General features: G+C 50.3%; 1 protein-coding gene across 5 annotated transcripts in view; it reads right to left on the reverse strand.

Moving 5' to 3' along the window:
- Positions 1–7,555: 7,555 nt before the first annotated feature.
- The window catches only part of SFMBT2 (Scm like with four mbt domains 2), a 210,735-nt gene continuing 205,060 nt past the window's right edge, over positions 7,556–13,230 (reverse strand). For all 5 annotated transcript variants that reach the window (XM_082848830.1, XM_082848827.1, XM_082848829.1 and 2 more), the window contains one exon: positions 7,556–7,708. In XM_082848830.1, coding sequence (XP_082704956.1) covers positions 7,568–7,708 — 141 coding nt within the window. In that variant the 3' untranslated portion in view covers positions 7,556–7,567. The remainder of the gene's footprint in view (positions 7,709–13,230) is intronic.

The following is a 13,230-nucleotide window of genomic DNA, read 5'->3' on the forward strand; positions in this document are numbered from 1 at the left end:
ACACCCTTTGCAGCTCTGCCACCCTTGTTGCCTGATTTTTCAGCGGGTCTTCCCTGTGGCTGGCATCTTTGAAAACCGCCTTCCTGAGCCTGCCACTTCCCTTTTTCTTTATTAATGTCACTGTTCTCGCCCACAGCCTTACCTTCCACCTGCTGCTTATCCAGAGGCCAAAGCTTTAGTGACTGCAATGCTGCTGTGGGGATCTGTCATCCCTGTACTAAGAGCGACGGGGTCCCTACTGCTTTCAGACGGGTGGCAATCCCATCCCAGATCCCGTCTGCAGGCTCTGTTTTCTAGAAAACATTGGCACCTATGATCTTATTTGATGTTCCAAAGATAACAGAGTAGGAGGCTATGCTCATATGCTAGTATTTTTACTGTGGAATAAAACACCAGGACAGCAGCAATGAGGGAATATGGAAATCGAGGCAGGGGAAGGAGGGAAAACATATAAAGGTGATACGTCAGAGAGTTGGCCTCTAAGAAAACAAAGCTGGTTCCTCCAGTAGGTGAGACCCCTCTGGACAGGCCACACAGAGAGACCACGTTCCTGCCAGGTCCCTCCCACTTCCTTCGTGGATCTGAGCTGGTGTTGTTCTAAGGTACTCATGCCTGGAGAGTCAGCTTGGCTCACCCAGCCCTTCTGGTCAACTGCTGTCCCCGGGAGCCAGATCCTGTAGCCGGTGGTATGTATTTCATCTGAATCCAGAAGTGGTGGGACGGGCACCAGCTCTCAAGGGTTTGATTGGTTTGGACCTGGGTATCTGAGGTTCCCACTGAGGAGGGAGTGAAGGAAGCAGTTAGTGGTGGCCCAGACGTTCCAATGAATAAGTGGTTAAGGGCCCAGGAGTCGATGGTGCCCAGTGAATGGGGATCTGAGTCACCTACTGTGGGCCAGACTCGTTGCCTAGAATCACACACGACTTCTAGTCCTGTCAACCCTGGATGGATATGTTACTCTCTACCTTCTACAGAAACAAAAACTGAGGTTTTGCATTACATACCTGGCAAACGCGAGAAAAAGGATTTGAAACTAGGACTGTCCGAAAAGTACAATTTGTACTTTTCCTGCAAGCCAGTGCTATCTGTCTCCATCCGGGTCTCTCTCTCTGCAACGTACACCTAGATAGACGTAGCGCATCTGTCACTCCCAGTTTGAAGCCAGTTATCTGGCAATAAAGCAGATCTTGAGGCTGGGTGGGAAGGTGGGGTGGTGGTCATCGTGCTTTGATCTGACTTCAGAATAACAAAGGAAGAGCGTTCTTGGAGAATCCACATGGCAGAGGGCACTTCTGACACAACCAAGGAACCACATTACATGGGATGTGTGGCAGCTCGGGCTGGGCTGACTTCCGGAAAAGGTCTCGATGAAGTTACTCCCTAGTAAATCTTTGTGGCCCATCTATTATCTTGATGGAGTATTTTTACCCACCGGTTAAATGTCCAGCCTTCACGCTGGAGTCACCCAAGGTCACATCCACATAGAGTATTTTATTTTTTTTTGCAGTACGCGGGCCTCTCACCGTTGTGGCCTCTCCCGTTGCGGAGCACAGGCTCCGGACACGCAGGCTCAGCGGCCATGGCTCACGGGCCCAGCTGCTCCGCGGCATGTGGGATCTTCCCGGACCGGGGCGCGAACCCGCGTCCCCTGCATTGGCAGGCGGACTCCCAGCCACTGCGCCACCAGGGAAGCCCTACATACAGTATTTTTTAATGCAGTCTTTGCACCCCCTTAAGCAGGATGCTGTCACAGAGGTTTGGAATAAAGCTGCAGCACCAGCTCAAAGGGGAAGCAGCTTCCAGTGAACTGGGAGCTGTAAGCAGCCTTGCGAGATGGCGGAAGAATCAGAAATAGGCTTTGGGTGGCCACATGGAGAGAAACGTAGATATTGTTTTGCATTAATTCATTCAATCTAGAAGTCTGGAAAAGTGTTCGGCTTTCACTTTATTATAAATTTAGTCTTTAGATTTGTTGTCAAGGGTCTTCATCACAAGTAGAAATATGATGATCATATGTACTTGGCCACATAATCCTGCCCTAGATGCTTCTAGAATATGTTGAGAAAGCGAACAATATGCTTCCCGCTCTTGTCTGCCCTCGTCGGCTTTGTTTTGTTGTTAAATCTTTACTAGGAGGCAAAGCTCCCATAATTAAAAACCAAACAAAAAAATCTATATGCAGAACTTGACTGCCAGCAGGGCAAAAGAAAATGTTTAAAGCGAAGTAAGATGCTGGAGATTGTCTGTGGTTGGAAGGAAGAATTGCTCAGCACTCCCCCACCTCCCTTCCCTAAATGCCCCTTATTCCCCTCACCTTATCTGTCCCTCGGTGATGCTACCAGAAGCAGTGGGGGAGGGGAAAGGAGCATCCTAATCTGGCGACAGAGACAGAGACGGCAGGATGGTGCAAAGATATCTCTTCCTCTTCCAACTTGGATGCCTAAGACCTATTTGTGACACTTCAGGGACAATGAAAAATGTAAATATGGCTGTTTACTTATCGTTCTCATAGACATAAAGGAGTGTTTCTACTAATACACCAGGTAATCATAAAATAACTAAACTAATGGAAAATGGGAAGGCTAGAGGCGATCGTGAGGATGTATAGTAATGTTTTAATAAAAAGAATAAACCGAAGTTCCTGAGTAAAAGGATCCAGAGCTAGCAGGAGACCTTGAAAGGTAACATAGGATTTTGAGAGCCATGGTTATTAAAACCCTATAAACATTTGCTTCAGTGCATGGTGAGAAAAAAAAAAAAATCTTAATGCAAACCTTAAAAACAATATTTAATAACTTCCCACATACAGACACAAACACCACCATAGAATTTATTCTCACTTTATTAACAACGTGGCTTACAATTTTTTTCAAGTAAAAAGGGTTTTTCATTTAGAATAAAAATTAAAATATAACTCTGATATAGATTTTCATTTATTTACATGAAAACATATATACAGAATACAACCTTACAGCAAACCACAACATGCCCTTTGTCCTGCAAATATCGAAAGTAAAAACACCAACTTTTCCCTTTTATGCACCAAAACATACACAAGATATGAATCAAATTCCAATACAAACTATTCAAACTGGAATGCAAAGCAGTAAGAGGGCTTTCGTTCACAAGTAGGGGTAGTTTATGCTTCTAGATATCATGCTGGTTCCCATTTTGAACAACAAATGAGATGATTTTTTTTTCTGTCATTTAAAAACTTTTGTCTCCGATTGCCCATCGTAAAGTGATTTTCAGCAAACGTTTGTTAGGACTTTACTTTTTCTTCAACACATCTCTTCGGTCCACATGAAGGACCCACTCTGCCTGGTGATGTAGGTCTTGGCCTACCGGGACTCCCTGGTATCCTAGCCTTTTTTTTAAACAAAACCAAGAAAGTGGAAAGTCTGCAGCTCAGGAAATTGTATTATTACTGTACATCTAAACCAGAGATTCTTTTCTTAACCAAAGCCCAAGGCAGCATCATGTGTCAACACTTAGAATTTTTAGGTGAATTAGGTGGGTCTAAAATAGCACAGTTGGATCTTACCACATCGTGTCTGGGACACATATAAATCAACTCTAGTGATAAAAGCTATGAGAGTCACCCAACATAGAAACTCAACTAAGTTGGAGTAAAGCAATGTCCAGAAAACTCTTTAACAGAAAAAAACAAGTGAAAGAGAAAGAGAACCATTACAGTGTAATCGCTGCCAATAGAGCCTCCCTTGCTATTTAGTTACTGCACCAGAGAGACACGGGCAGTATGTATGTCTCCCCAACGATTACTTTTCCCTTAAAAACTACAGATACCTTAAAATTTACTATTTTTCCCTTCAAATAATTGCACGCTTAGCCACAGCTTTCTAAAGACAGAATAGTGTAGGACTTGGAGCCTAGACTCACCATCTTAACCAAAAAAGCAACAATGACGCTCAAACCACAAAGACTTAACACTACTGTTTTTATAGTTCTATCTACAGAAATAAATGCAAACGGGTGTTCGACAAAAGAAGTATGAAACCCCTAACGCTTCCAAAAAGAAGGGAGAACAGCCCTTAGAAAGGGGCGTTTGGTTTAAGATAAAAGGCAAATCTCAGAACTTGCCTGATAACAACACTCAAGATTCTGTGACACAAATTAAGGAAACTAAGACCAATCTTCAAAGGCTGATCAAAATCAACCTTCCAGAGACTTCAGTGTGGGGCAAAGGGGGCAGTGTGAAAGGCCTGAGTCATTTTAACTTACTGAGGAACGAATCAAAGCAAACACAAGAAGTCATCTTTCAAATATGATCAAATAAGGCGACGCAACCTAATAGCTGTACAGCTCAAGCACTCTGAGTCATCAAACTTTGATCACATGAACCTCATTTTAAAAGTGATGGATTTCTCCACGCTCTGCAACTCTGTGGTGAAGGAAACTGGGTTTTTGCTGTTGTTATTTTTCTTTTTAAAGCCAAGAAGTTCTTCCGGAATGGTGGTCTTTCTACGTTTCTACTTTTGTGGACAGGATATTTTCCTCACACAGGACAAAAACAGTCAAGAGGTCAGAGGTCGATACAAGCTCCATTAGTTTTAGGGCGGGACTCAGTCATGGACTCTCAGCCTTAGAGATGAGGTGGCATTTCTGCTTTTCAAGTGATACACACCGTACATACAGACTGCAGGGTCTGCTCGGCCGGGAAGGGGAACACAGTTCTCGGGCCGTTCCCAGAGGTAATAAGCAGCCCGGTGTATGCCGGACGCAGGTACACAGAGCAGAGGACTCTGACCCCAAAGCGCTGTCAGAGAGACAGTGGGGAGACGGGAGCATCTGGGGATGAAGAGGGGAGGGGGCATCGCCAGCTGGAGTGTTTCAACCAAGAAACGTTTATCTTAGGGGCTGGGGTGCATTGGGGGCTACAGGTGTGAGAGCAACTCTTCCCGCCATAAGGGACGAAGACAGAGTAATGACACTGTAAAATGTTCCTTGAAAACTGGTCCTTTCTCTAAGGCAGAAGCTGGTGAGAGGTGAATCCTACAGAGAAATGAACACCACCTGACACTTCTGCAGCCCAAGCCCTGCTGATGTGAAGAAGCACAGACCCCCATCACGGATGTCCCCAAAGAATCTGAACTGGAGGGCAACGCTGGCAACACTCAGAGCGAAAGCATCTTCCTGCCCCTACAATGTTTCCTGGCTCGCGGCAGGGCAGGGAGATGGCACGCAGACAGCCTTTAGGACGCTTGCCCCAGAGCCGGGTGGCCTCTGCCTCGGCCGCAGCCGTCTCCCCGCCAGGCACACGCAGAGCGCATGTGGTTGACAGGGCGGATCCCACAAAGAGACCGAGCACAAGGAGAGTTCTGGGCATCTGGTCCCTCGGGAAGAGGATGCCTCCCGAGCGATGGTGGCCGCGTCTCCCCTGGGCTGCCGGGCGGGAGGCCTCCAGTTCCTCTCGGTGGGCCCCAGGGACTCCCCCTACGCCCCGGAGATCCACTTATTCCCATGCAGCACCCTCTCCTCTGGGCCATTCCTGGAACGGGCACGAGAAGGTGCCATGCATCCTGAAAGGAGGCTGCAGCCCTCACACCCCTTCATCCCCGTCCCACATGCAACGGGAAGAACTCGGCTCAAAAAGGCCACAGTGAAGGATCACAGACGCGTCAGCAACGGGAAAATGCCGCACACCAAGGAAGGATGCCCTTTCCAACCGGTTGACAGCGTCCACCCCCACGGGACTGAGCATTTAGGGCCAAAAGCACGCGGCTGGGGAGGCAGCGCTGGGGAGCCGGAGGGAGAAACGGGGCCGCAGGCTGGGGCCTCACGGGCGCTGCCCGTCTGCACAGGCCAGGCACCGGGCCTCCCAGCAGAGGCAACCGGGCAGGCCCAGTGCCAACGCTTAAACTTGACTGAGCATCAGCTACAGGGGCGACCACAGTCTCGACCACTAAATGCATGTTTTCTCTCTTCATCGCTAACGGCGACAGAACGTTGACAAAGGTTAGCCTTAGCGATGGAGCCTCTCGAAATCTGACAGGTAACCAGCCCTCACGTGGCAGGAACACGAACAGCTCGTCAGCCAGCCCAGGATATTCTGCCTGGAACTGCTGGCACTGTCGTCAGAGAGAAGCGGTCAAGGTAACCACGCTCCTAGAGGAGGAGGAGGGTGTGCAGGACCCGCTCTTCCTGGGCAACGTGGAGCCTCAGCTCCCTCACACAAGTTTAAAAAGGCCTCTGGGCAACAACCAGCACAGAATACAGTGGTCCGTTTGGGCTTCAGAGAATATACCGGATCCGTCCAGGGTGCACACAGACGAAGCACCTGGTACAAAAGACCAGCTGGTCCCCGGAGCCACGCATCTCTCTACAAGTGACTAGACCCACTTAATGAAAACAGCCGAGAACTGTCCTAAGCAAACCAGAGCCGGAGTGAGCTGCAGGAATTACACTCTTCTTTTTCTCGCTTTGGCCAACGTGGGCTCCTCCCTGACAGCAGGAGCAGGATAGGGACAGGGGCACACGTGTCAGTGCCACACGCCTAAGAGTTCAAACCTGTTACTCTACCGGAAGGAGGTCCAGGGTGATTCAAAGTCAGCCCAGATGACGGAGTCGATGGCCGAGCCAGCAGAACGTGGGGCTGCCTCCAGGGCCAGGGCCCCTCGTCACTGTGGTAGAGGCGTGTGCCGGGGCAGGGGTGACTGAGCAGGGCGGGGCTTGGAGAGAACCTCCTCGGGAGACCCAGTACAGTGTCCCTCTAAGGGAAGGAGCTGTTGGATCAACAGCTTCCCTCGGGTCTTTTCTCCACTCTTGTCCTCTGGGATGAAGCTCTGCCTTCAATACACAATTCAAGATGCCCCAGAGGCTAGACGAGACCCTTCCTGACCTGGTCACAGTTAAATGAGCACATCGGAGGTTCTGTACAAGGCTGCAAGCACACCTCCTCCCTGCAGACTTCCTGGATGCCCATCTCCCTGTCATGACACCCGGCCTTCCTTCTCTGCCCAGACTTCCTGAAGTCTCCTCCGACAGGCGGAGTCCCTCCTTTGCTAACCGCCATCCTGAAACATCGCCTAGAGCTGTGCGTGAGAAATGAGTCACCACCAGATCAAACTGCAGTGACAGCTCTACGGGTGTCAACCTGAAAGAAGCATCTATGGACGTGCCTGGGAACAATGACACTAAAGCCGTCTGCAAGGCCTCCTCCTGGGTCACAACCTAAAAGACATCACCTGCGCCTTAGTTTTCAAAGAAGTGTGGGCCTTGGTTTAGGAAACCTTGTTCCGAGGAAGCTGCCTGGTTTGGGGTGGGAAAAAGGCGGGGGCGTGGTCTGCAGAGATGCACGTCCACATCTGCAGGGTATGAGCTGAAATTCACACCCTCCGGGAGCCACTGCTGCGGGGCCCGGGGTGCTTTGGAAACATGGAAACCTCGAGCAGGCTGGTGGGCAGAGGAGGCCCTCGCGCTTCTCGCCTTGTGGGGATACAGCATGTGCACCGCCTCACACGTCCCGGGAAAACGGAAGTTCCAGTCCCGGAAACCTTTCGAGACATGAGGCGCTGCGTCACTGGGACAGCGGGCGGAGCGGGTGGGGTCAGTTGGCGTACTGGGCATAGAAGGCCACCTTGACCCTCTCGATCTGATGACACAGCTTGATGGCGGGCCCCAGCTTCAGCTCCATGCACTCCTGCACTGTGGGGAGCGTCAGCAACAGGAGCGCCTGGCCGTCGATATCCTGCCAGGAGACAAAGCCGGGTTAGAGCCCAGGTGGGACAAGGTGCACGGGGGTAGGGGGTGGGGAACACGTGAGCCACGGCGGGCCTCATGCCAGGCCCAGGGCATAGGGGCGGCTCTTGTTCCCTCTGAGCCTGCAGAGAGCGGGCCGAGACGGCGACTTGGCTCGATGACTGCCTGATCTCGTGGCTAATGAAATCTTTCTGCTGAGATAACACTGGCTGCTGTGAAATTCACCAGCCTGGGCTGGAGGGGATGAAGAGCTGGACTGGGCTCTCCCTAAGCCCATCGCCTCTTGCTGGTAAGCCCCAGGCCCCCAGATCCAGCCTTCCTGGGCTTTGGTGTCCTCCCTCTGCTCTGCTGTGACTACCTAAGCCCTGGAAAGGGCTCTCCAGGAACAAGAGAAACGTTCTCTCTTCCCTGCCAAGCCCCGACAGCTTACCATCAGAAGGGGTGAGAAGATGCCACAGCACGATCTTCCACAGAGGAGGACACATGTACTTGGACATGTGTGTGTGTGCACACGTGCACACACACACCCCGCATTTACAACCTGTGCCACCCAGAATGAGGGGTCTGAGGTCTACTCCCTGTGCTATCTTACTTAGCCCTTCTGCATCCATACCCAGGAGTCCCCACGATGGAGATATTCACTCAATCACCGTGAAACTGCATTCACTGTAGAAAGAAAGGGCACAAAGGCTCAGCCCAAGGCTTTACGATCACCCCAGTGGGCTTTGCCTCTCACCAGCTTGCTTCCCGTAAGAATCGGGTTCATTTATCTAGACATCGTTTGATTGGGTTACTGAGTGTCAGGGCAACCCCTCTTCCTGTTCACCCAGGCTTCATGTTCTGGAGGAAATAAACGAGGGCCCAAGAGCCTGCAGGCCCGAGGTAATGATAAAGGTCGTGGTGGAACAGGTGCAGACCCTGAAGTTGGCACATGCACCAGGCTCTCCGCCACGCGGAGAAGCAGCGCCCCAGGGCTGCCGGGAGCCACAGAGACGCAGCAGCCCCACCATCGACGCAGGCACGCATCCCAGAGACCACATGTCGGTGAGCTTCACACAGGCAGCTTTTTTTCTCAAACTAACGGTTTATTTAGCTGTCTTGAAAGCAACTAAAGCAAAAAAACCCAAAATGGGTACAACTGTTAGCCTTGCCTTCAAAGACTAATGTTAAGGATAAACAACATTTATCATTTATTTGATCGGTTTTGAAAGCCACCTTGATGCATTATTATCCCCTAAGACGTATGGAAGCCATGAAGAACTTAAAAAGCATCAACACAAATGCCATTTATTATTGTTAAATGACGGACAAGCACTGGCTGTGACGTGTGCGACTATAAGCCACGTCTCAACCAAGACTCAAACTTGACCTCGTCAAACCACAAAGTGAGCAGAGCGGCCTTGAGTAGGCCCTGAAAGTAGGAGACAAGCTCATAAAACTGTCAATGAATTTCTGATGCTGTATCTTTTTTCCCTTTACATGTGCCTTTACACGTTATTTTACATTCTTTTCACATGCTACCTATAAGATCACGAAGCAAATAATGGTACCCCGTGGCCTGGGGCCTGTTAGCTGAGTCCACTTTCAGAGCCAAATCCACATATATTCTATTGAAACTAGACCCGGAGAGTGCAGGCCAGCAACACTGGCTGATCTAATTAAGATCACATAGCTGGTGAGAGACAGCGGTGGAATTACGATCATGGTTTTCTGAAATTCAACTTTGGGGGGAAAATTGTAGCTTAGCTCTTCACATCTGCACCAGGTTGTGATGGCTATCCTTGGACACACAGATTAATTACAATTGAAAATCAGCCCCAAAATATTTGTGTAACTCTCCACAGTCAGTTTCAGTGAAGGTGGCTGCCATATGCCTGCACCACATTGAGTGGAGGATGTCACTGATTTAATCACTCAGTGGGCATTTACTGAGCACCTACTAGGTGCCAGGCACTCTGAAGGCCTCTGGGTGCATCACACTGAACAAAACAAAGACTCCTGCCCTGGAGACGCCAGGAATCTTAAGGGAGGTAGACATATAAGCAGACCCTTATGATATAGGGAATTTAATGTATGGACGTAGTGCTACAGGCCCCATCAGGCCAGGCTACAGAGCCGATCTTACAGGAGTCAAGGAAGGCTTCAGAGACTGGACAATGAGGTACTCAGACTTAGGGGATCAGTGGGAAGTATTAAGGTGAGGATGGACTCAGGGAACACAAGTGGTTCATCAGTGCATGGAATTCAAGGGGCGCAGGGAGACACTGAAGGCAGAATTGAGATGGGCCCAGACAGGAACTGGGGACTTATTCTGGAGATGTGTGATAAACAGTCACTGAAGGACGTTAAGCAGATAAGTGACTTTATCAGGTGCGTCTGCAACCTAATATTGGCCACAGGGTATCAGAATGAATTAGGCGGTAGGGTGGGGAAGGGATGAGAGGCTGAAGGCAAGGACCTTTATTAGGAGGTGGCAACCTGAGTCTGCTGAGAGAGCGCGTTGGCCAGAACTCGGCTGCTTCCCGTTGGATGCATTAAAGTTTACTGAAAAGCAGATAAACCAACCACAAACCGGGGGGAAAAAGCCTGCTACGTAAACAACTGACAAAGGATGGCAGCAGTATCCAGAATACAGAAGGCGCTACTACAAATCAATAAAAAGAAGATGAACTTTTTTTTTAAATTAGGCAAAAACCACGAGTAGGTATTTCACAGATGAAACAAAAATGGTGAAAAATTTAAGAAAAGATGCTTAACCTTATCAGGAATCAGGGAAGTGCAAATTAAGCGCACACGACAATATAATTCTATATCCACAAAAGTTAAGAAGTCTGACAATATTAAGCGCTGACACAGAAGCCTCTGCATGACGAGTAGAAAGGTACATTCATACGCTAGTCTGGGAAACATTTTGGAAATCAAACGAGAGCACAATAAACACAAAATTCGGAGTAGCGTTAACTGCCAGTGGAAATAAAGGGGAGTGTGAGAGGGAGGCTGGCCTTGGTACATGCAGCCATGTTGCAAAGTTCCTGATTCTTCCTCCGGTTAGTGGCTTTCATGGGTGTCCCTTTTATTAATAGGCCCCACATGTACAAACAGTACATATACTCTCCTGTATGCACAAACTAGTTCTCAATCAAAGCATTTCAGTGCCTCTACATCTCTGATGTGAATCGGTATTTCTCACTGGTTTTCTTTCTGAAGTGAAAGTTTCTACACTTTCCTGACACACCACAGCCAAAGAAAGAGAAGGAATGCCCTCCTAAATTCATGGATCTTAATTTTGGGGGAGGTGTTATAAGCCTTTTAAAGCTGTTTTCATGTCTTTGCCAAATATTTATTAAATTATTCATATGTCAGACCCCAAAGGAGATGTGGGAGATACAAAATGCGTGAGACTTGGCTTCCTCCTCCTGCAGCGGGGAGCAGAAACACCTGCGCAAGTAGCTACCACCAGCAAATTTGGAAAGATACCCAGAGCCAGAGATGGGCCCTGGGCCACTCGCCCCGGCTGGGGGAGCCAGGGTGGCCGCACGTTTGATTGACTGCCTTGCGATAAGGCAAATCAATGTAGGCATGGGGTTTTGTTTTCCCCTGCTCTATCCTCAGCACCTAGAAAAATGCCTGCCGGGCACATAATAGGTGCTCATTAAACATTTGCTGAATAAATAAATGGGAAGAATTGGCCTCGGTAAACTTAAAAGTCAACAGAAGGAACCTAGTTCCGGGAAGATGGTGGAAGAGTAAGACGCGGAGATCACCTTCCTCTCCACAGAAACACCAGAAATACATCTACGCGTGGAGCAACTCCTACGGAGCACCTACTGAACGCTGGCAGAAGACCTCAGACCTCCCAAAAGGCAAGGAACCCCCCACGTACCTGGTTAGGGCAAAAGAAAAAACTAAACAGAGACAAAAGAATAGGGACGGGTCCTGCACCAGCGGGAGAGAGCTGTGAAGGAGGAAAAGTGTCCACACACTAGGAGCCCCTTCGCGGGTGGAGACTTCGGGAGGCGGAGTGGGGGAGCTTGGGAGCCGCGGAGGAGAGCACAGCAACAGGGGTGCGGAGGGCAAAGCGGAGAGATTCCAGCGCAGAGGATCGGGCCGACCAGCACTCACCAGCCGAGAGGCTTGTCTTCTCGCCCGCCGGGGCGGGCGGGACTGGGAGCTGAGGCTCCGGCTTTTGTCGGAGCGCCGGGAGAGGACTGAGGTTGGCGGCGTGAACACAGCCTGCAGGGCGTTGGTGCGCCGCGGCTGGCCGGGAGAGAGTCTGGGGAGGGGTCTGGACCTGCCGAAGAGGCAAGAGACTTTTACGTCCCTCTTTGTTTCCTGGTGCACGAGGAGGGGGGATTGGGAACGCTGCTTGGGAGAGCTCCGGAGACGGGCGCGAGCCGCGGCTAAGAGTGCGGAGCCCAGAGACGGACATGGGACGCTAAGGCCGCTGCTGCCGCCGCCAGGAGGCCTGTGTGCGAGCGCAGGTCACTAGCCACACGCCCTTCCAGGGAGCCTGTGCAGCCCGCCGCTGCCGGGGTCCCGGGATCCGGGGACGGCTCCCCCGGGAGAGCGCACGGCGCGCCTCAGGCTGCAGCGTCACGCCGGCCTCTGCCGCTGCAGGCCCGCCCTGCACTCTGTGACCCTCCCTACCCCCCGGCCTGGGTGAGCCAGAGCCTCCGAATCAGCGGCTCCTTTAACCCCGTCCTGTCTGAGCAAAGAACAGACGCCCTCCGGCGACCTACACGCACAGGCGGGGCCAAATCCAAAGCTGAGCCCCTGGGAGCTGTGAGAACAAAGAAGAGAAAGGGAAATCTCTTCCAGCAGCCTCAGAAGCAGCGGATTAAAGCTCCACAATCAACTTGATATACCCTGCATCTGTGGAATACCTGAATAGACAACGAATCATCCCAAATTAAGGAGCCCTGTGGATGAAAGGCTCTTGGTGCTGCAGCCAGGACTCAGTGCTGTGCCTCTGAGGTGGGAGAGCCAACTTCAGGACACTGGTCCACAAGAGGCCTCCCAGCTGCACATAATATCAAACAGCAAAAATCTCCGAGAGATCTCCATCTCAACGCCAGCACCCAGCTTCACTCAACGACCAGCAAGCTACAGTGCTGGACATCCTATGCCAAACAACTAGCAAGACAGGAACACAACCCCACCCATTAGCAGAGAGGCTGCCCAAAATCATAATAAGTCTACAGACACCCCAAAACACACCACCAGACGTGGACCTGCCCACCAGAAAGACAAGATCCAGCCTCATACACCAGAACACAGGCACTAGTACCCTCCACCAGGAAGCCTACACAACCCACTGAACCAACCTTAGCCACTGGGGACAGACTCAAAAAACAACAGGAACTACGAACCTTCAGCCTGCAAAAAAAAAAAAAAAAAGGAGACCCCAAACAGAGTAAGATAAGCAAAATGAAAAGACAGAAAAACACACAGCAGATGAAGGAGCAAGATAAAAACCCACCAGACCTAACAAATGAAGAGGAAATAGGCAGT

This window comes from Leucopleurus acutus (genome assembly GCF_964270905.1).
Source record: "Leucopleurus acutus genome assembly, chromosome: 1".
Classification (NCBI taxonomy): Eukaryota; Metazoa; Chordata; class Mammalia; order Artiodactyla; family Delphinidae; genus Leucopleurus; species Leucopleurus acutus.